At 33.5% G+C, this 21030-nt stretch overlaps 1 protein-coding gene across 1 annotated transcript in view; it reads right to left on the minus strand.

Moving 5' to 3' along the window:
- The window catches only part of LOC111618314, a 34963-nt gene extending 15120 nt beyond the window's left edge, over nucleotides 1-19843 (minus strand). The window contains exons 1-10 of the mRNA XM_023359815.1: nucleotides 19692-19843; nucleotides 18636-18719; nucleotides 18486-18555; nucleotides 16096-16193; nucleotides 15912-16037; nucleotides 15680-15841; nucleotides 15308-15622; nucleotides 15148-15246; nucleotides 14875-15072; nucleotides 14763-14806 (exon numbers count right to left, since the gene is read on the minus strand). Coding sequence (XP_023215583.1) covers nucleotides 14763-14806; nucleotides 14875-15072; nucleotides 15148-15246; nucleotides 15308-15622; nucleotides 15680-15841; nucleotides 15912-16037; nucleotides 16096-16193; nucleotides 18486-18555; nucleotides 18636-18719; nucleotides 19692-19763 — 1268 coding nt within the window. The 5' untranslated portion in view covers nucleotides 19764-19843. The remainder of the gene's footprint in view (nucleotides 1-14762; nucleotides 14807-14874; nucleotides 15073-15147; nucleotides 15247-15307; nucleotides 15623-15679; nucleotides 15842-15911; nucleotides 16038-16095; nucleotides 16194-18485; nucleotides 18556-18635; nucleotides 18720-19691) is intronic.
- Between the last annotated feature and the right edge of the window lie 1187 nt (nucleotides 19844-21030).

Here is a 21030-nt window from a genome sequence, read left to right on the forward strand (position 1 = left end):
ACAGTGTATTCATTAATTTTCATTTTCATGTAGTAAAGGCTCTATGCCTTCATAAAAGACATACTTTTCCTTTGTTTAACGGTATTTGGGCAGTTTATTCTCTGTTGTATTCTCAAGTAAACAATACATACAAGTACAGTACCGTATTTTCTGAGGAAACACTCACACTTATTTTTTTTAACCCCATTCCCGATAACCCGGCATTTTCACAAACTCGGCCACCCTTCGGTCCACATTAGGCCGAGTTTTTGAGGCTCTACTGTAATACAAAATTAAACTTTATTTGTTAAAAATTTAACAGATGATTGTTTTAGAAGTTAAATAGAAAAATTAAAATTCATGTAGGCCTACTTAATTCTATTTATTGTTCTAACTTTCGCCTATGATAAATTCATTTACCAAAAATGCTTGCCTTTTTACATAGTGTTTTTGTTTATCAAAGTACAGTCAAACCTCATTTATCTGGATTCCATTCATCCAGATTTTCAGACTGGTTTGAATAGTTTTCTTTTTAAATTTTAATACATTTTGTAGAAAAATTATTTTTACAATGTGAGATTATTGAAACATTATTTACAACCTTAATATGTACCTATATAGCAATCTCACATTTGCAAGGATGAAATTATATATTGTTTTTTATGTACCAAGTAATTTTTATGTTCCTATTGTTTACAAATCAGAAAAGCATGCAAGTTTATTTTCAATCATTAAAAGTATCAAAAGTATTCTCAGGATGGAATTTTAGAGACTTTTATTTCAATATCTCAGTAATTTTGGTTTATCCAGTTTAATTAATCCATATCAGGGTCTGGTCCCATTTGATCCTGATAAATGAAATTTGACTAACACCAAAAGACAGTTCTTCCTGCTTTAGCTATTGTAATTTCTTGGTATATCAATCTTTTCTTATTATAGATTTGTTCATTTTTTCATATCTCAAAATATTGATAAGAATCATAATTTCACAATAAAAATTCCAATGAGAGAAACTGGCAAAATCAATTTCTTGTTCATTTGCTTTATAAAAATGTACATTTAGTATATATTCTTTCCTGTTTTCTATCTCATAGATGAATACTGACTACTAAAATTACATCATCATCATTAACAACAAATTATTTTTATATTCTATAGCTAAATTCTTTCATTTGGTGCAAATAAAAATATAAAATGATTGCTAAATTTGCTACAAAAAGTTACCAATTAAGATTTGAGAATAATCATTATAGTAACATGCTTTTAATTTGCAAAACAATACAATAGCACCTAAATATCATAGTTTCATCACACTTTTATAGATCACCTGAACCAATGATATTCATCTCCCATACAACTCCAAAGTTTATATTATAGCTTACTCAACTAACTCATTTAAGGTTTGTCAATTGCTTTTAGTTGGTATAATAGAATTGAATTATTTTCTAGAAGACAGTTCTTTACAGAATGTAATAAAGCCCATGACAAAATTTCAATTAGGACCAAGAACCATTTTTAAAGAAAAATTAATAGAAATATATTTATTAATAAAAATTAATAGAAAAATATACAATATGTTAATATTGTAATAATAAAAATCTATTAATAAAAATTAATAGAAAAATATACAATATGTTTATATTGTATATTTTTGTAAATTTTTCTTCAATTAAAAATTATTTCTTTAGAAAGAGAAATTATGTAATTTTGATTAATACACAAGTTTCTGAAAATAAGCTCAGGCATTTTTTTAAAGCTTGTTTATTAATAAAAACTATTTGTATTCCCCATACACTTGTCTCAATGTTATGCTTAAATCTTTCTTCTTCAGGTATCAAAAGATCGCTACAATCATTGAAGAATTATACTTTCTGGATCATCATAGGTTTAAACCCATCTTCAAAAAACTCCTTTGTTTGATCTACTCACTAATTTTCATGTCATTTGTAAAAATGTTCTTTTATTTTGTTAAGTGTGTTTAATTTTATTCTTCAGTCATGTTATATGCTTGTTATTCAGGGGGTCAGCCATCACTGTCATTATGACATTACTGTACATTATTGTAAATAAATAAATAAAAATAAATGGATTACAGTAGTTTTTCTTTGCCAGGCAAGCAATGAAAACTAATCCATTGCATATGATGAAGCCATTTCACTGAATGTTTCCTCATATCATTCTGGCTCAATTCAAGCTCTGACTGAGACAGTTGGGACTTTATCAAGGCTGTAGAGCATACCCATAGGAACAAAATGTACAGGTATGGTTCCTCTCACTTTTTCGCTCATATAGGTAGTGCGAAATCCCTCATTCAGTGCTTGAATCTTACCAGTATTCTCTTCTAGTGTTTTCTTTGGTACTGTAATCCACTAGTTTGACCATCATTTGTATTCTCAAGTAAACAATACATACAAGTACAGTACCGTATTTTCTGAGGAAACACTCACACTTATTTTTTTTAACCCCATTCCCGATAACCCGGCATTTTCACAAACTCGGCCACCCTTCGGTCCACATTAGGCCGAGTTTTTGAGGCTCTACTGTAATACAAAATTAAACTTTATTTGTTAAAAATTTAACAGATGATTGTTTTAGAAGTTAAATAGAAAAATTAAAATTCATGTAGGCCTACTTAATTCTATTTATTGTTCTAACTTTCGCCTATGATAAATTCATTTACCAAAAATGCTTGCCTTTTTACATAGTGTTTTTGTTTATCAAAGTACAGTCAAACCTCATTTATCTGGATTCCATTCATCCAGATTTTCAGACTGGTTTGAATAGTTTTCTTTTTAAATTTTAATACATTTTGTAGAAAAATTATTTTTACAATGTGAGATTATTGAAACATTATTTACAACCTTAATATGTACCTATATAGCAATCTCACATTTGCAAGGATGAAATTATATATTGTTTTTTATGTACCAAGTAATTTTTATGTTCCTATTGTTTACAAATCAGAAAAGCATGCAAGTTTATTTTCAATCATTAAAAGTATCAAAAGTATTCTCAGGATGGAATTTTAGAGACTTTTATTTCAATATCTCAGTAATTTTGGTTTATCCAGTTTAATTAATCCATATCAGGGTCTGGTCCCATTTGATCCTGATAAATGAAATTTGACTAACACCAAAAGACAGTTCTTCCTGCTTTAGCTATTGTAATTTCTTGGTATATCAATCTTTTCTTATTATAGATTTGTTCATTTTTTCATATCTCAAAATATTGATAAGAATCATAATTTCACAATAAAAATTCCAATGAGAGAAACTGGCAAAATCAATTTCTTGTTCATTTGCTTTATAAAAATGTACATTTAGTATATATTCTTTCCTGTTTTCTATCTCATAGATGAATACTGACTACTAAAATTACATCATCATCATTAACAACAAATTATTTTTATATTCTATAGCTAAATTCTTTCATTTGGTGCAAATAAAAATATAAAATGATTGCTAAATTTGCTACAAAAAGTTACCAATTAAGATTTGAGAATAATCATTATAGTAACATGCTTTTAATTTGCAAAACAATACAATAGCACCTAAATATCATAGTTTCATCACACTTTTATAGATCACCTGAACCAATGATATTCATCTCCCATACAACTCCAAAGTTTATATTATAGCTTACTCAACTAACTCATTTAAGGTTTGTCAATTGCTTTTAGTTGGTATAATAGAATTGAATTATTTTCTAGAAGACAGTTCTTTACAGAATGTAATAAAGCCCATGACAAAATTTCAATTAGGACCAAGAACCATTTTTAAAGAAAAATTAATAGAAATATATTTATTAATAAAAATTAATAGAAAAATATACAATATGTTNAAGTTATTAGATTCGCGTAACTAGTTATGTAACAAAGGAACAAAGATTACACAAAATAACAGTCTTGACTCACGGAAGGTCATCGCTGAACAGGGGAGAGTAAAACGAGGTCACCCTCACCAACGGCTCTCGAGGGGTCAACAGCGCCATCAACTTTTTATTACGCAACAGGAAAAATATTTACAAAACATCACCGCGACACAATGCGTTGTAGGTATACACAACGTGGAGTTTTGCGGGTTTTCTTCACTCATATTTCAGGCATGTAAACACGAGAAAGCCACTGCATATGTCGGTCCATAGCAGCCTAAATAGCAACGGCAGTTCGTCCCACTGGTCAAGAATAGTTTCAATGCAAGAACCATCCTCGTTCCTCTAGATAAGGATCCACCAGTGTCTAAGCGGTTCCGTTCCTTGAACACTGGCTGGGTTCGCGCCTTGCATTCCGTGGTTTTCTCCACGTCTATAACGCCTGAATAGGGGCCTGTTACCTTTAAAAAGACCTCCCGAAAGGCATCCTTCCTAGGCAGATCGCCCAAGTGTTACGTTGCCGTAACTTAACGAACAAACAAACAACAGGAATATTTAAATTTCGTTGGAATGGCATTTCATCATCAAACACTTCCGTTGCATATACTTAAAATATTAAAATATATTTATTGTTTCATAAATAAAATACAGTAAACTAATTCATTATGTTTTCAATTTGAATTCCCATAATAATTCGTATAAGTAATACGTCCTATAGTTAAACCGATAAAACAGGCTCCGAGAAATCCGGGTTGAAGTCTCAAAAATTTTCATAGAAGGTTTGACCCGAATTTCTTGCCCTAATAGTTTGTTTACTTGTCAAATTATGGCAACGCAACACTTGGGTGATATGTCTAGGGGATGCCTTCTGGGAGGTCTTTTTAAGGGAAACTGGCCCCTATGTAGGCGTTACAGACGTGGAGAATACCCGGAAAACTCCACATAACCAGCTCGTCCGCTCGAGGCGCGAACTCATGACCGAACTCCCAGTGTTCAGGATACGAAGACCGCTTGCCACTAATAGAGTTTCCAATATTAATTCATGCTGATTTTAAGAGCTTCACCTTTAAATCAGAAATCTATATATATAAAAATGAATGTGTGTGTGCGTATGTGTCCTTCATGCATTACCACACCGCTTATCCGATTGCCGTGAAACTTTGGGAAGTTGTTTAATATACTCCGGCGAAGGTTTGTGGCATAGTACGATTGCCATAAAACTTTGGAAAGTTTTTTAAATTTTTTAATACACTCCCGCGAAATACATTTATCCTACGATAGATGGCGCGCGTTTACACGAGCATTCGCGCACAGTGTGTTCGATCGATTTCAAATTGTGAAGACTATTTCCCCCCTTCAAAAAATATCTCTATATATGCATTTGTCAACTGTTATTTACGATATTTATAATAATTTTTGTTTAATCACTTTATTTCAACTTTTTTTTGCTAATTATGTATTCGCTCGAACTTCGTTAACACCTCAACTGTACCCGAACAACAACCGAAGTTGTAAGAGGAAATTCGCGTATTTTACCGATCTAGGTATCCCCCTTTTTCAAATTTTAATATCGACTCGAAATAATAATGTAATAATAATAAGTTTTAATAAAAATTATAAAATGTAAATTGAATTTGCTCATAACGAGTTTGCTTAAATTTCCTTTCTTCTGAGATCGCAGCAATGCGCGACGGGTAAGCTAGTGTTCAATAAATAAAAAATATTTTGTGGCATAAGCTATGCATTAATTGATTAAAAAAAATTACGCATCCAGATAGACGAGTCGAGTACTGTTTAATCTATATGAGTTATACAGAGACTCGTGTAAGAGAGGTTGCAGCCGAAGTTTTCATCTCTAAAACGTTTACGCTAGTACCAGTCAGACGTGAAAGTCAGGATTTCTGTTTGAACAATGAAAACACAAAAAATTATCAGTAGCAAAGAACCAAATTTGTACTACAATTCGTATAGAGCAAATTGGGCATTTTTTAAAAAATCTTAATTATTGATACTTTTATTATTAATTTAAAAATTCGCAAAATTAACAAATCCAGATCAAGCCTAGCATCGCGTTTCTCAGCTTCATCAAGAATTGAAAAAAAACTTAATATTTAAACAATTAGCAAAAGTACTATTTTTAACAGAGAAATCCTGATTAAGGTGCTTATACTTAGTAGATAAACATCTATAATAAATTTACACATTAATTAAAGACAAATGTTTCGTTTAGAAAATACTTACGTATTTGTTATTTGCACAAGAAGTCAGAACAAATCCGTTACNAAATCAGAAGAATGGAGGGTAATTTAGAGGAAAAATGTCTATATATAGTGATTAGTGAAGCGCCGAATAGGAGCATTCAGTTTTTAAAGAGAACTCTATTAATTTCAGGGGAAATTTCAGATGTTTAGGGGTTTTTACGATAGACGGTTGGCAACACTGACTGTATTTGTAAGAAACCCGAGCCCAACCAGAAAATTTATTAAAATATTGATTGATCGAATATATTCTTTAAACTGGAACATCAAAAGATCCTAAATATGCATCCATAAAAATAATAAAAATGGGAAATGGATACGAAATGATTTAAAACGTGACCCTAATAGCTATGAACGAACTTTTATAAGAACGTAAGATAAAATTTTCGTCATTAACTTTTATGTTACGGCACTAAAACGTTCGACAAATGAAAGAACTTTTGATCTAAAATCTATTAAGGTTAACACATAAGGTCGAAAATGGCGGAACTTTATCTAGTCCACGTGATAAATAGGTAACATCGCTTTAAGTGTTGCCATCAATCTCATAAAATATTAATTTAGCCTAATTAATGCACGAATGGTTTTAATGAAAGTGGTAAATTCTAACATTTTAACAAGATTTAAGCATAAAACAAAATTAATAAATAATAAATTATGAAATAAAATAAAATAATTGACGTTTTTTAATTAATTTAATATCAATATTTTTTTTTTAAAATGTATAGATGTCGCTTTGCTTTTATTTTCCAATGTCGTCATTACTTTATGAAAATTAAGATAATTATACCAAAATATATATATTAATATAACACATAAAAAATATAACTACAAAAAAATATTATGTTTTATTAATATGAAGTATCGGAATTGAGAAAGACGATAAGCCGGGCCAGTCACAAATGCAATCGCGGGTAGCGCCATCTAGTGACCACTCGGAGAAACTATATGAAAATAAACATAGGCGGTGTCACCAAAAGTTATATACTGTAATACATAAAAATGCGTGCCTTGCTTTTTTTTTGAAATTTAAGAACAGAAAAAAAATTAATAATGGTACTCAAAACATCGTATCACACACAGTTTTTGCACAAATCGCATATTTTGCAATAATGATAATATACTGTATACGAAAACACTACATGAAGCTCAGATGCAGAACGTCGTTTTCAACATTAAGGCACTTCTTACTACCATTCATTATGAAGATCACAATTGGATGGTGTGTGATGATTTCAAAGTGTTGAGTATGCTTCTAGGACAACAATCAGGATATACCAAGTTCCCCTGTTTCATCTGTGAATGGGACAGTCGTGACAAACGTTGGGAGCAAAAACAGTGGCCTCGAAGATTGGAATTGGTTCCAGGGGACAAAAATATTAAGTGTGACTCTCTAGTGGAAAGAGACAGAATACTCTTACCACCTCTGCACATCAAATTGGGCATAATGAAGCAGTTTGTCAAAGCATTAAATAAGTGTGGCAACTGTTTCAAATATCTATGTTACAAGTTTCCCAAAGTGTCANAGGGGACAAAAATATTAAGTGTGACTCTCTAGTGGAAAGAGACAGAATACTCTTACCACCTCTGCACATCAAATTGGGCATAATGAAGCAGTTTGTCAAAGCATTAAATAAGTGTGGCAACTGTTTCAAATATCTATGTTACAAGTTTCCGGAAGTGTGAGATCCGGAATTTTTGTAATGAAAATCACGCTCTTTTATTAACAAAAATTTTAATTAAGTTACTTTCGTTTATGTAACGGATCGGAGAAAAAAACGATCTTAGCCGGGAATGTGTAAACCTTCCTGTCATAACTATCAACATCTATTGTTCTCTGCAGAACTTGCAGCTCATCTTACAGAAAAGTTTATAGTTAACATCCAACTTCCGTCACTTGTTTTAAGTCCCTGGAACACCTATAACCTTTAACTCATGAACATCCGATCATGTGGTGGAAATTTCCCACAAAAACCTATAAAAGGCCGTTCTTACCCCCTCTCAGGGGGAGTCTCTTAACGAACGCCGGACCGACGACATCGCGCCGATTCTCCGAACACGCCGAATTCAGATCTATGATCGTCGCTAACAGACCATCGCCAAAGTCGCGAATATTTTAAACTTGTGCCTCAGTTGGATTAAACCCACTTTCCTTTGGACAATTAAGTGCCACCACGGATTTAGTCGGAAAAGGAACATTCAAAGAGGTATGAAAAGCGGGGAAACTCTCTCTCGACATATTAAACGGTTTAGGAACGCTATTTGTGTAGTTTTGTCATTTGCTTCTTTAATAAATAGTTGTTATATTTGTTAAATATGGTAGACTCCTTTACTCGATACGCCCTTCACCTTACCGTCGACCCCTAGCACCACTCCCTCCACTCGCCTGACGCATCATCCTGACTAGTGACACAGGCAGGAGACATCTGATCTCCCCTCTGGTTCACAATGAAGCAGTTTGTCAAAGCATTAAATAAGTGTGGCAACTGTTTCAAATATCTATGTTACAAGTTCCCCAACCTGTCAGATGCTAAGTTGAAAGAGGGCGTTTCACTGGTCTCGATATTCAAAAAGTAATGCTAGATGAAGATTTCCTTCATTCAACGAATGCCGTGGAGCGAGAAGCCTGGACTGCCTTTAATTAAATGTGTGGTTCAAAACTTTCTGGGAAACAATCGTAGCCCAGAACATATCGACATAGTTGAGAACATGCTGACGAAATTCAAAATGCTCGGATGCTCAATGAGTTAGAAGTTATTGATACATTTTTTTTAAATTCGCACCTTGACTTTTTTCCTCCAAACCTGAGTGCTGTAAGTGAGGAACAGGATGAAAGATTCCATCAGGATATCAAGGACATGGAACGACGATACCAGGGAACTTGGGATGTTCGGATGATGGGCGACTACTGCTGGATGCTTCACCGTGAGCACATAACGGAAATTCCCCATAAGAAGAAAAGCAGGGGCCACGCCATGACAACTAAGAAAGCACTTAATGAATGATATTAGGGCATGTTTTGTACCACATTCTCTGTACGCATCTGTTCATTGTGTATATATTTCAATATCTTGTTGTTTTAAAGTTGTATTCTACTTCTATATGATTCGTGTGCCATATATATGTACTACATCTATATATGATATCATTATTGGCGAAATATGCGATTTGTGCAAAAACTGTGGGTGATACGATGTTTTTAGTATCATTTTCAAATTCAGGAGGTCGAAATACATAAAGAACGCCTACATTTTCGAGAAAAGTTTTCTCACTTTTGCATTGTGTAATTTCATCAACTTTTAATCCATATAGATACGCGTTTCGGGTTTTCGCCCCTAACCAGTCTGTAACATAAATAGGTTGTATCTTGTGGACATCTATCAGGCACCTTCGGCACTACGTCTTCCCTTTCCCTTTCCTTTCCCTGCCGACTTGACGGCCTTCCCCCATGCCTCGCAACGTGCAACGTCTCACTCCCAAAATGCCGCACCCGCGACTGCATATACATTTTATTTTAATAATTGTAACCAGTTTTTATGAATTTCTATGCTTAGATTCTTGTTAATATTATTTTTGTCTGTAGTAATTTCGTAACTTTCCTTAAATTTTCTTTTGTACCAATTTTTTCTTTGTGTACTATTATAACGTCACAAAGTCTTCGAACTTATTAACGAGGGTATTAAGACAACCTGATGAAAGGTAATAACTTTAGGATGCCTTAAAATTGCTACTTTATTATCGTGTAATAAGGTTTGCAGAAGCTCATTGTGTTCAGAATTTTCAGTATAACTATTGTTTTGACGTCTTCAAATGCCAAGCACGCCTGTACGATGCACCCGAGAAAATTTTTAAACTCTGTCAGCCGTGCAAAGAGATTGCATCATTAATTGCATCATTGATTAAGCTGAGAGAAGTAGAACGCCGTTTTGCTAAATTGCCTGCAGTATAGGCTGTTCTAACCCGATTGTGAGCAGATGTTGGTGTTAATGGATAGATGAGGGCACATATACACGGCGAGCAAGCTCTGGACACTCTAGACAGATCATTAAGAAAGATGATCGTGAGACAAGCACAAACATCTGCAATGGCGATTGTCCACCATTCGGATACAGATGGAAGCCTCGCTACAAAATCCCGTACCATTGGCAGGTGACTAGCAAAGGCAAATTTGCGTGACAACAATCGCTATGCGTTCTGCATTCAACATTATCGGCTTTGTTTGCAGTGATATCATGATAGAACCATGAACATATGCACTGGCAGCATATCATCTTTAATTAGCAACGGATTTTAGTTCCGTTTGGAAATGGACTGTTTTGGAAACAACCGCTGTTTTAAGGCTGCTATACACCATGGGTTAATCCTCAAAGGAGTAACCATGCATGCGTGATTTTGAGTCATTCCTGGATGTGTGGGGGGGAAAATTTAACAATTTCGGCGAACTGTACCGACCACCTGAGTAGAATCGGCCATATTCTTTAGGTTAATTCCCAAAGGAGTAATCATGCATGCCTGACCTTTATAATTCTTGGTAGTTTATGGGGGACAATTTAACAGCTTCGGCGACCTGTCCCGACCACTTGAGTAGAATTGAAAAACCATTTGATTTTCCTGGCGCAGTGTCAGACTGCGCAGGCCGACCTAAACGTGTGTGAGAACAATGTCTCGTGAATGTTTGGAAGAATTATTTTCTATAACCTTATTAACTTTTATTATTTATAACCTAATAAATTAATTTTTCAGGTTATAAATTATTTTCGGATCAAAAATTTCTTGAGTAAATTAAAATTATAAATAATTTTAATATTTAGAAAACTTCTCAATTCATTTCTTCCGTTTTCATAAAACATCTCGATACTCTTTATCATTTTCTTCTACATTTTAAAAAATTTATTGTTTTAATATCCAAGTAAATTAAAACATGACAACTTAAAATAAGACAAAGTTTAATAAATTCTTTTTAATTATTAAATTATAAAATTAATTTGCGATAATAATGTTTACAATTTGTACTAATATCGGATGTGGTTGAGAATTATTAATATATATTCGTCTATAAAATTTAATCCATGAATTTTTTTGGTAGTAAAATCGACTTGCCATTGTCTTTCGCTGATAATTGATGCTTTTTAACATAATCTATAGCCCAAGATTTCTCTTGAAAAATTAATTTTGTTGTCTGAAATAATTCCATTAAAAAATTATTCGTATGAAAAATTAATTTTGTGATCAGTGCTACCCAAACCACCACTACTACTATTTACACCATAAACTTTTATGCATACTTTTTTCCCGCGAGTTTTAATAGAATTTGTTGCCAATAAACATCAGTGGCGTAATAATAAACACAATGACGTAGCGAACATAACTGCACCTGGGCCGCGACACTATATTGGCACCCCCTCCCCCTCCAGAAACAAATTTTGTTATTCTTGGAAACCATTAGGCTCCCCTCTGCCAGTGGCGCCCGGGGCAAGCTGCCCCACTCTCTGCTGAGAGGTTTTCTTCGTTTTTGGGCGATAGGAAATTCGGAAGTTCCTCACGGCCAGGCAGCCTCAAAGGATTAACCCATGGTGTATAGCAGCCTTTAAAGTGTAGCAGATCATTGGTGAGCGTTTCAGTTCCGCCTTTACTGTTGAGCGGTACACAGTTCCCACTTCTGGTATGCTAGTCAGGGGAGTCATCTTGTATGATGGTTGGTCATCCTAGTAGCGATATAAGGGACATTGATGACATAGCGGCAACGACTCAATAAGGTTTTAATCCGAGGGACATTTTTTCCGCTTTTATATCTATAGGACGTACAAATGAGTTCAGATTTAAAAAAAATTTTTTGCTTTTAAAATTTATTTTACATCGTAAGATATTACTCGTATTAAAAATGAAATTCACAATTGTTTCAAAGGATTAAACGAAATATGTAGTTAATGACTTTTTTCTATATTTCTGAAATCATTACTGTCTTTACCTGAAAATGAATTACAGTCGACCCCACTGTTGATAATTCCGTGTTATATGAATTCCATGTTATACGAGTTACTTAGATTTTACAAATATGTAAGCCGTTCACAGTCCGGCACGTGTATTTGTAAAATCTAAGTGACTCGTACAACATGGAATTCATATAAAACGGAATTATCAACAGTGTTATAGGGGGTCGACTGTAATTTGACAAGCCCACCAATAGCAGAGTGAATAAAACCACAATCATTGGTAACTACTAGTGTTTGTGGTTTCCAGTCCAGTCTAACACACGTGGCCTGTTTCGAGTCTTGCCCTGTGGCGAGACTCGAAACAGGCCACGTGTGTTAGACTGGATGTTGCTTTTCGGACAATTAGGAGAAGTTATTAGATTCGCGTAACTAGTTATGTAACAAAGGAACAAAGATTACACAAAATAACAGTCTTGACTCACGGAAGGTCATCGCTGAACAGGGGAGAGTAAAACGAGGTCACCCTCACCAACGGCTCTCGAGGGGTCAACAGCGCCATCAACTTTTTATTACGCAACAGGAAAAATATTTACAAAACATCACCGCGACACAATGCGTTGTAGGTATACACAACGTGGAGTTTTGCGGGTTTTCTTCACTCATATTTCAGGCATGTAAACACGAGAAAGCCACTGCACATGTCGGTCCATAGCAGCCTAAATAGCAACGGCAGTTCGTCCCACTGGTCAAGAATAGTTTCAATGCAAGAACCATCCTCGTTCCTCTAGATAAGGATCCACCAGTGTCTAAGCGGTTCCGTTCCTTGAACACTGGCTGGGTTCGCGCCTTGCATTCCGTGGTTTTCTCCACGTCTATAACGCCTGAATAGGGGCCTGTTACCTTTAAAAAGACCTCCCGAAAGGCATCCTTCCTAGGCAGATCGCCCAAGTGTTACGTTGCCGTAACTTAACGAACAAACAAACATCCTCCAGACAAAACTAAAGATGAAATGAAACTCGCAAAACATGCTGGATGTAGTGCCTGACCAAACTTGATTTCAGTTTCGAAATCTAGTTTCGGTCGAACGTTAGCTGGATGCATCAAACCACTCGATAATAGGCGAGTCATACTTTTCTCGGTTGTGAAGGGGTGAGAGCTAAGGATAGTAGTCATGATTCAGAATAGATATACCTTGCCCTTAACCGGCTGTGGTGTTGTAATCGTGGTCTTTTAGTTACGATACATCGTGGCCGTTTTAGAATACTAATATATTTTTATTCTATGGCTGTAAATCTTCCAGAATTTTTATCCCCCGCCTAAAAATCATTTTCTCCTTCCAAAAATTTTTTTCCTAGGTTTCCCCAAAATATTTCTCCCCAGATTTTCATATAGATCAAAAATTTTCTCCTAAATCTAAGGAAATTTCCTCCAACTTGGTAACACTGAGCATCATCATACTTGGACGACTCGAAACATAGATTAGAGAGATCAATCTGTGACTGGAACAAAGCTGGGGGTTTTCAAATGGTTGGAATGGCAGTCGATAAAATTTGATCTTGATGCTAATTGTCACGTTAATTTTACCCCCTGTGGGCGTCAGCTCTTAGGGTTTTTCAAGAATGTCCATAGCATTCTCACACTTGTATGGCCTGCCCAGTATCCAAACACATCTGGAAACTGGACAAGCCATTAAATGTGAGGTAAGCCGATTAGAGTGAAGAGCGTTCCGACAGCCGAGCGGTCATTACCGTCGTGAGGGCGCAGAATGACTCGTGGAGACAGGTGTTCCGTAAAAGAAAACCGTTTAATAAACATTGAAATTTCCTTATACAATCCTAGATTGTCGATGTTGTACCACAAAAAAAACAACAAAAAAGAAACAAAAAAAAAACGAGGACAAAGTCCGAATGATGTTCGAAAAGTTCTGGTCTTCGTTCCTTGTAGTTTGGAGGACGCTGCAACTTCGTAGGTCCGGGGTTTCGTAAGGCTTGCGGCGGCTTCTCGTTGGATGAAACGACGAAGCTGTAGATCCTTGGACTCACTCAGAAAACGATATTTCTCCCAGGTTCGTAAGGTTATTGTCCCAAATCTCTGACACACACACGACCAAGAGAGGAAACTACGCATCCAAGAACCTCTCGTAACATGAAGCGCCCGGTTTTATAGATTTCTTAACTGCAATCGCCTCTCATTGAGGGTGCGGGAGAGGTCAACGTTACGACCTGAACATGATTACAGTACTCTTTCTCGTCGCGTTTTCCTCGAATGTATCCTTTTCCATTGTTTATTTCAGATCTTAAATTTCGTCTTTCGCGTTATGAAACGTGATTCGTTTAAAAAGTCATCGAATGTCTCCTTTCGGACCCCGTTTGGGTCTTTACATAAATGATATATAATTATTATTATTGGGCCTATCGAAATCCACGATATAGGCTTGATAATAAGACCCTCTTAGTGTCCACAAGGAAAAATAGTAAAAAAAAATGATAACAAAACAAAACTACCCATAAAGTAATGATCGTTCTATAAATATTTTTTAATATTAATTTCTTGATAACAAAAATGTAAAGAGATGTTCAGTATTACTGATAAAATTTTTGAATACTATATTTAAGAAAACGAAGAAAATGAGAAAAAAAAATTAAGTTCTGGTTAGTATAAGTCTACTGCAACAAATTTCACATAATATTGAAAATATTTCAGTTATAATTTTTATTTCCACATCTGTTGGAAGGATACGTCACGTAGTTTCTGCTCGCTTGAGACCTAAATGAAAATATTTTGTAATTAATTTTAAGAACATATTTGATATAAATGAACATATATAATCGTACTTTCGAAACAGCCATTTCAAAATCTTCTTGCGTGACGTGAGTTCTCCTTTCTCTGAGTGCACACATTCCAGCTTCTGTGCATAAACATTTCAGTTCAGCACCATTAGCACCCGGGATCATTTCCGCTATTTTGTGCATATTAATACCTCTTTTTAAGTTCATTTTTTTAGAATGTATACCCAAGATGTCTAAACGAGCCTGTAAAGTATTTCATACATATTTAGTATTATAAATATTGAATCTAAAATTAACCGCAGACCTTTATCGACTTACAGATTCATCTGGCGAAGGAAAGTATATTTTCCGATCAATCCTTCCTGGTCTTAGTAATGCTGAATCGAGAATATCTATTCTGTTGGTAGCCATTATAACCTACAAAAAAAAGTTCATGTAGACTATGTTATTGTTGGTTGTTATAATCAAAGAACCATACCTTTACGTTAATAGAAGACTCAAATCCGTCCAATTGATTAAGCAATTCGAGCATGGTTCTATCAACTTCGCTATCTCCGTGCGCGTCCTCGCTTCTCTTAGTTCCAATTGAATCAATTTCGTCTATAAATATGATGGATGGAGCACGTTCTCTAGCCATAATGAACAATTCTTTTATCATTCTGGTTCCTTCTCCAATAAATTTCTGCACGAGTTCCGATCCCGATACGCGAATGAACGTGCAATTTGTATGATGTGCTACTGCTCTTGCCAAAAGAGTTTTTCCCGTGCCCGGTGGACCGTACAAAAGAACACCCTAAAAAATTAGATTGGGTTTTTTTCTACAAGCTTATAAAAAAAAACTGAAACTAACTTTCGGTTGTGTGATGCCAAGAATGTCGAAGACTTCGGGATGTTTCATTGGTAATTCAATCACTTCTTTTATTTCACGAATTTGCTTGCTGAGTCCTCCTACCTCCTCGTATGTAGAATCTGGAACTTTTTCTACCATCATTAATGTCACCAGTGGATCAACCTAGTCAGAAAATCAAATTATATAGATCTGAAATGCAAAATAATTTATATCTACTAGGGATCGAACTTACTGAAGTGTTTAGAACTTTATAAAGACTGTAACTATCGTGATGAAGAGCGACTCGTTTATTGACAATGATGTCATTGACATCGATGTTCTTATCGATATCGACTACGAATTTTCCTTCAGGATGTACCTAAATCGGTCCTAATATAAATAAACTTTTGATATAGTTACCAATAATAATTTCATACCTTTACGAGTACTTTATTCGAATCCAATTTCTTAATCACGGTGCCTATATGTGATCCATTCCCCTTTAGCGAATCTAATTCCTCTCGAATCATTCGAACTAAAAATAAATTATTTAAAAATTGAAAGAAAAATACTTATTATTGTATACATCTGCTGATAATTCTACAAAATACAATTTTATTGTTATCTGGTCTTATAATGATTATGTATACATTATTAATAAATTTTGAATTTAGTTTTTTTTCTATGTAACCATGGCTGTACTGCTACGAAAGTGGAGTAATAAACATTTCTGCCACTTCGAGCGCTGTAATCACTTTGCGGCGTAAGTTTGGCTCGAGCACAGACGAAGTTGGTTGTAAATATTCGAAATTTTTTTTTAAAGATGAAATTTTTTCGTTTTTAACTCAGATATTGCTATTGTCTTTTTAAAAGACTATTTGTAAATACTAATTTAATTCAGTTTTGAACATTAATTATTCATAAATGTCGTCAATATTTATAATTCTATTAGCTGTCACTTTCACGATTTTAGACTTAAATTGATTAGACAGCTTGTTTTTGCCCACAATTTGGATTTTAAAATATTTTCGGGAGTTTTTATTATGGGTAAGAAAAGATAGGGCCAGTTATAATTTTTTATTATCTATACATTATTAATATGGGATGCCATCGGTGAATTCTTTCTGAGTCAGGAAAAAAAATTTATAAGAGTTAAATAAATTTAATTATGGATATTATAGAAATGTTAAGACAAGCGTTGGAGTAGTTGAAGTGTTACAAAAAGGGGATTTAGAGTGGATTTTGGAGTATATGAAAGTTTAACTTTAAACTCATATCTTTTTTATTAATATTAAGTGAATTATTTCAGGATGCAGTGACAAAAGAGCTACGGTATATGCTATTTACCATTAACATTGTGTTTATTAGCGAGGTTGCGGCCAAAGTTTTCAACGCGAAATCGTGAACGTCAGACGTTCAGCGCCGCCGTCCTGTAAGCCTAGAAGTTTGACAATGGCGTTTGGAACGTCGAGCATGATTCCACTGACCGTTTCTAGCCCTATAATATTCGGCATTGGTTGGTGTGTAGCTATACAGGGTCTAAAAGACATGTTACTTGATATTTTAATCATATATATAATATATATATGTGTGTGTGCGTGCGTGCGTGTGTGTGATTAAAATATCAAGTAACATGTATATATATATTATTTGATTCAGTAATAGTAAACAGTATTTGTGATGGTACATTGTGTTTACATATTTTAGTAGTTTATAAGATATTCTGCACCATTAACAGTAGAATATGAATGTAGATTTATTAATGGCCTACTCTGACGTCTTTCCTTGATTTTATGTAGGTCTATATATATATAACTTATGAAACTCAAAATGCAAAGTGTACGACATCCCAAATACTGTTTATTTTTACTGAATCAAATAAAATTGTGTACTTCATCTAGTATTAAAATTAATAAATTATTTGAAAAAAATAAAGTTTATCTTTATCTGAGTTAAATTTCTGTGGCTGCTTAAATGAATTAGAGGACAAGCTGTAGTTTTTCTAATTATATTATCACAGATATGCAATGAAATACAATATAGAAAAATGCAAATGCATCTATTTATTAAACAGATATACTGTATACAGAGAAAATTATATACTGTATAAAATTTGCATACACAATACGTAGCAATATAAGTTTTAAAATAACATTAAAAACATTTTAAAAATTAACTCAATTTAAAACTGTAAATAAAAATTTAAAAATATTAAAAATTGAGATATCAAAATATTTTATTTTCAAGTTAATTTATCCAATCTGAAAAGCGGTTGATAATAATAGTTGATATGCTAGTATTCTGCAAACAATTTAAAATGTTTTGGAACTTTAACTGACAAATATAACGGGTAATTGGAAAAACTCGAAGGATAAGCATCCTATGTTAGTTGCCATTTTCCACCTGAAATCTCAGCTCTTACCCTCAATTATACGCACATAATTCTTAATCAGAAATCTTTCATCAAAACGCAAGTCACATATTAGCGATTTTCTTATGAGTTGTAAATATTTTTGAGGTATTATACATTTCCACTTATCTAATTGGTTCTGAAGTAGTGTAAAAAATGTCACTTTTCACCAGATTTGCAGTAGCTAGACTTACACCTAGTCACAAATACTTATTCGGAGTGCTGTTGTTTATTTTACTTGTAGAAAAAAAATCATGAAAACGCTTGACACTACTAATAAAATGGATAAACTAACTTCTCGCCTCAAAGGGACTCGAGTGCTAGCTATTGACAGTCTGACACATTAATTCTACTTTAGAACATAGCTAACAGACTAGTATATCTATGAACTCTGCTTTTACTACTATTAAAATTTACCTTTGTCGTTTAATAGATTTCTTTCTGCTCGAAGACGTGTTAAGTTTTCAATTTTCTCCTTCACCAACAACTACAGTTGTTAATTAATAATTTTAATTATATTTTATTATTTTATATATAAAATTATTTATATGACGTAATTAATCGTACCTCCATCTCTTTTATTTTGTGCTGATAAAATATAGTAAAGTCTTTCTTTTGATTTACTGTTCCAACTTTCAATTCTTGTTTTTCCTGAAACCCAATAAATACAAGTAAAATAATTTAAGAAATTTATTTCCCAAAAACAAAAGCAAGATCTTCGCCAACTCTTCAAATTACAGAAAAATAAAAATTTCTTGATATATATATATACTATTTTATTCTAGATAAACTTTCTAGATTGTCAATAAAACTAATTTTTATGACGTTTTAAATTATCTGTACTCTTCAATTTACAGAAGAATAAAAACGTTTTACATTTTAATTTTACAGTTTTCTTAAATAAAAAATTTATTTTGAAAATTGAACTCAACATCCTAATTTAAATTTTTATTGCTTATCTATGATGGCTATGTTAAGGACTTAGCACAACATTTTTTGGAAAAAGTTCAAGTAGAAAACAAGAAACTATTTGCTGTGCTAGTACTGTTTTGATTAAAGATGCATATCAGATTTTCACATCCCTCTTTAGTTTAATCACGTTGGTTTGGTTTGGTTTATTTGTGTACGGCAACACGACACAAAGGCGATGCCTCCCGAGTGGACTTTCTAAGAAAAACTGGTCCGTACTTAGGTGACAAAAACGTGAAGAAAACCCAAAAAATTCAACATGGCCAACCCGCTAGAGATGCACGAATCCCGACCAACTACTAGTGTTCAGTAGTTTTATCCACTCGGTCACTGGTGTAGCAAATCGTATTCGTAAAATTTAGTTTTAATTTATTTTAAGTTTATAGGTTTGTTGTTATTACAAAATATTTAAAAAAATTATTACTGTTATATCGTTTATTTTTTCATAGAATGGTGTCCTTAATTAAGTTTATATAAGTTAAGTTTAACCGTCGTAGATGCTATAAAAATTTAAACTAAATAATAAAGACAAAAAGCAATTATCTATAATTAGTTCAACATTCGAAGTTTACATTTTATTAATAATCTATGGATGAATAAGCAAACTTAATAAACTAAAATACTAAAGAAAATTTTTATTAGACTTATTTTTACCTTGTAAATGTTGAATTTGTCTAAATTAGATTTTTTCTTTTCTGAATAATTATCATTTGTCTGCAATTCCATTTTTTAAATAGTAAAATAATTCATTTCACTTTTAAAATTGCTTGCAAATTTTAATTCTAAATTCATTTTATTCTGTTTTTTAAATATGTTTTTTTTTATTTTCGAAATCGTAAACGAATATTTTTACGCCTTAATATTTCCCAGTTTCCAAATTAAATGAAAAAAATATAATCGAATATTATTTATTAGAATTTTTGTAATATTAATTAATTAAATTAAAAACTCGTTTTTCGGACGGCTGAGCACTTAAATTAAAGCGCTACCGCACTGGGAGATCCGGAACCGAATTCAGACGGATAAAAAAGCACCGTCAATTTCTCGGGGGTGAACCTTCCCAGATATGTCGGGTCCAATCCCTCACCATCCAGTCGCCCAATTGTGAGTCTGGCTAAACCCATAATGGACTTGCAAAAATGGTCCTCTACTAAGACCATTTTTGCAAAGAGGGAAAAGATTAAAAAAAAGACACTTAATAAAACATTTAACACCTTCTATCGCTGAGAATACTTTATTTAAACACAAACGTTTTCAACATAATGGAATAGGCCATCTTCAGGTGAACTGGCATTCGAACGTATTTCAAAATTGTATTAAACGGAACGTTCGATCATTATAAATTCAAAATTAAAACTAGTATTAAGTGTTTTTAAAAGAAACTGAGTTTGATATTTAATTTAAAAAAAAAAGACATTTCCCGATTTGAAACATTTTTTTGTCCTATTGGAAAAATTTTCCCGATATGTCCCTATTTGTTGATTTCTACTATAAATATTCCGATTTATACTTTAAATAAAAGTCAAATAAGAATTGTAGTCAACGGGTATTGTGTATGCACGCACCAACTTTCCTCACAATCTGAAAATATTATACAGCTTTTGGGGTTCGATCCCCTATGCGAATCGCTCGTTATTGTTGAAAATACGTTAGTCGGAATTTAATATCTCTTTCTTTATTTGCGAATATATATACAGTAATGTACAATCAATGTATATACAGCTTGACATCGATCGAAGGTTACAGTTGTTTGCACTGACCGCTTGTCCTAACGTCCGTTTCCAGTAGCTGTTGGTCGGAAAGTGGGTGACCAGTTCAAAGTTCGCTTTTTTTCTTTTCTTGCGCCCTCTATCGTCCGAATCGGCACGTTGCCGACGGGCGCCACAAGCTCTCCCTTGATAGTCCGACGTTTTTTTAATCCGACATGCTCAGTAGTCTGACGCACCTCCCGTCAAGGTACCCGTCCCCGTTACATGTCTGCTTGCACAGAAGA

Source organism: Centruroides sculpturatus, unplaced genomic scaffold, assembly GCF_000671375.1.
Source record: "Centruroides sculpturatus isolate CEXI.00-Female unplaced genomic scaffold, Cexi_2.0 scaffold92, whole genome shotgun sequence".
In the NCBI taxonomy this organism is placed as follows: Eukaryota; Metazoa; Arthropoda; class Arachnida; order Scorpiones; family Buthidae; genus Centruroides; species Centruroides sculpturatus.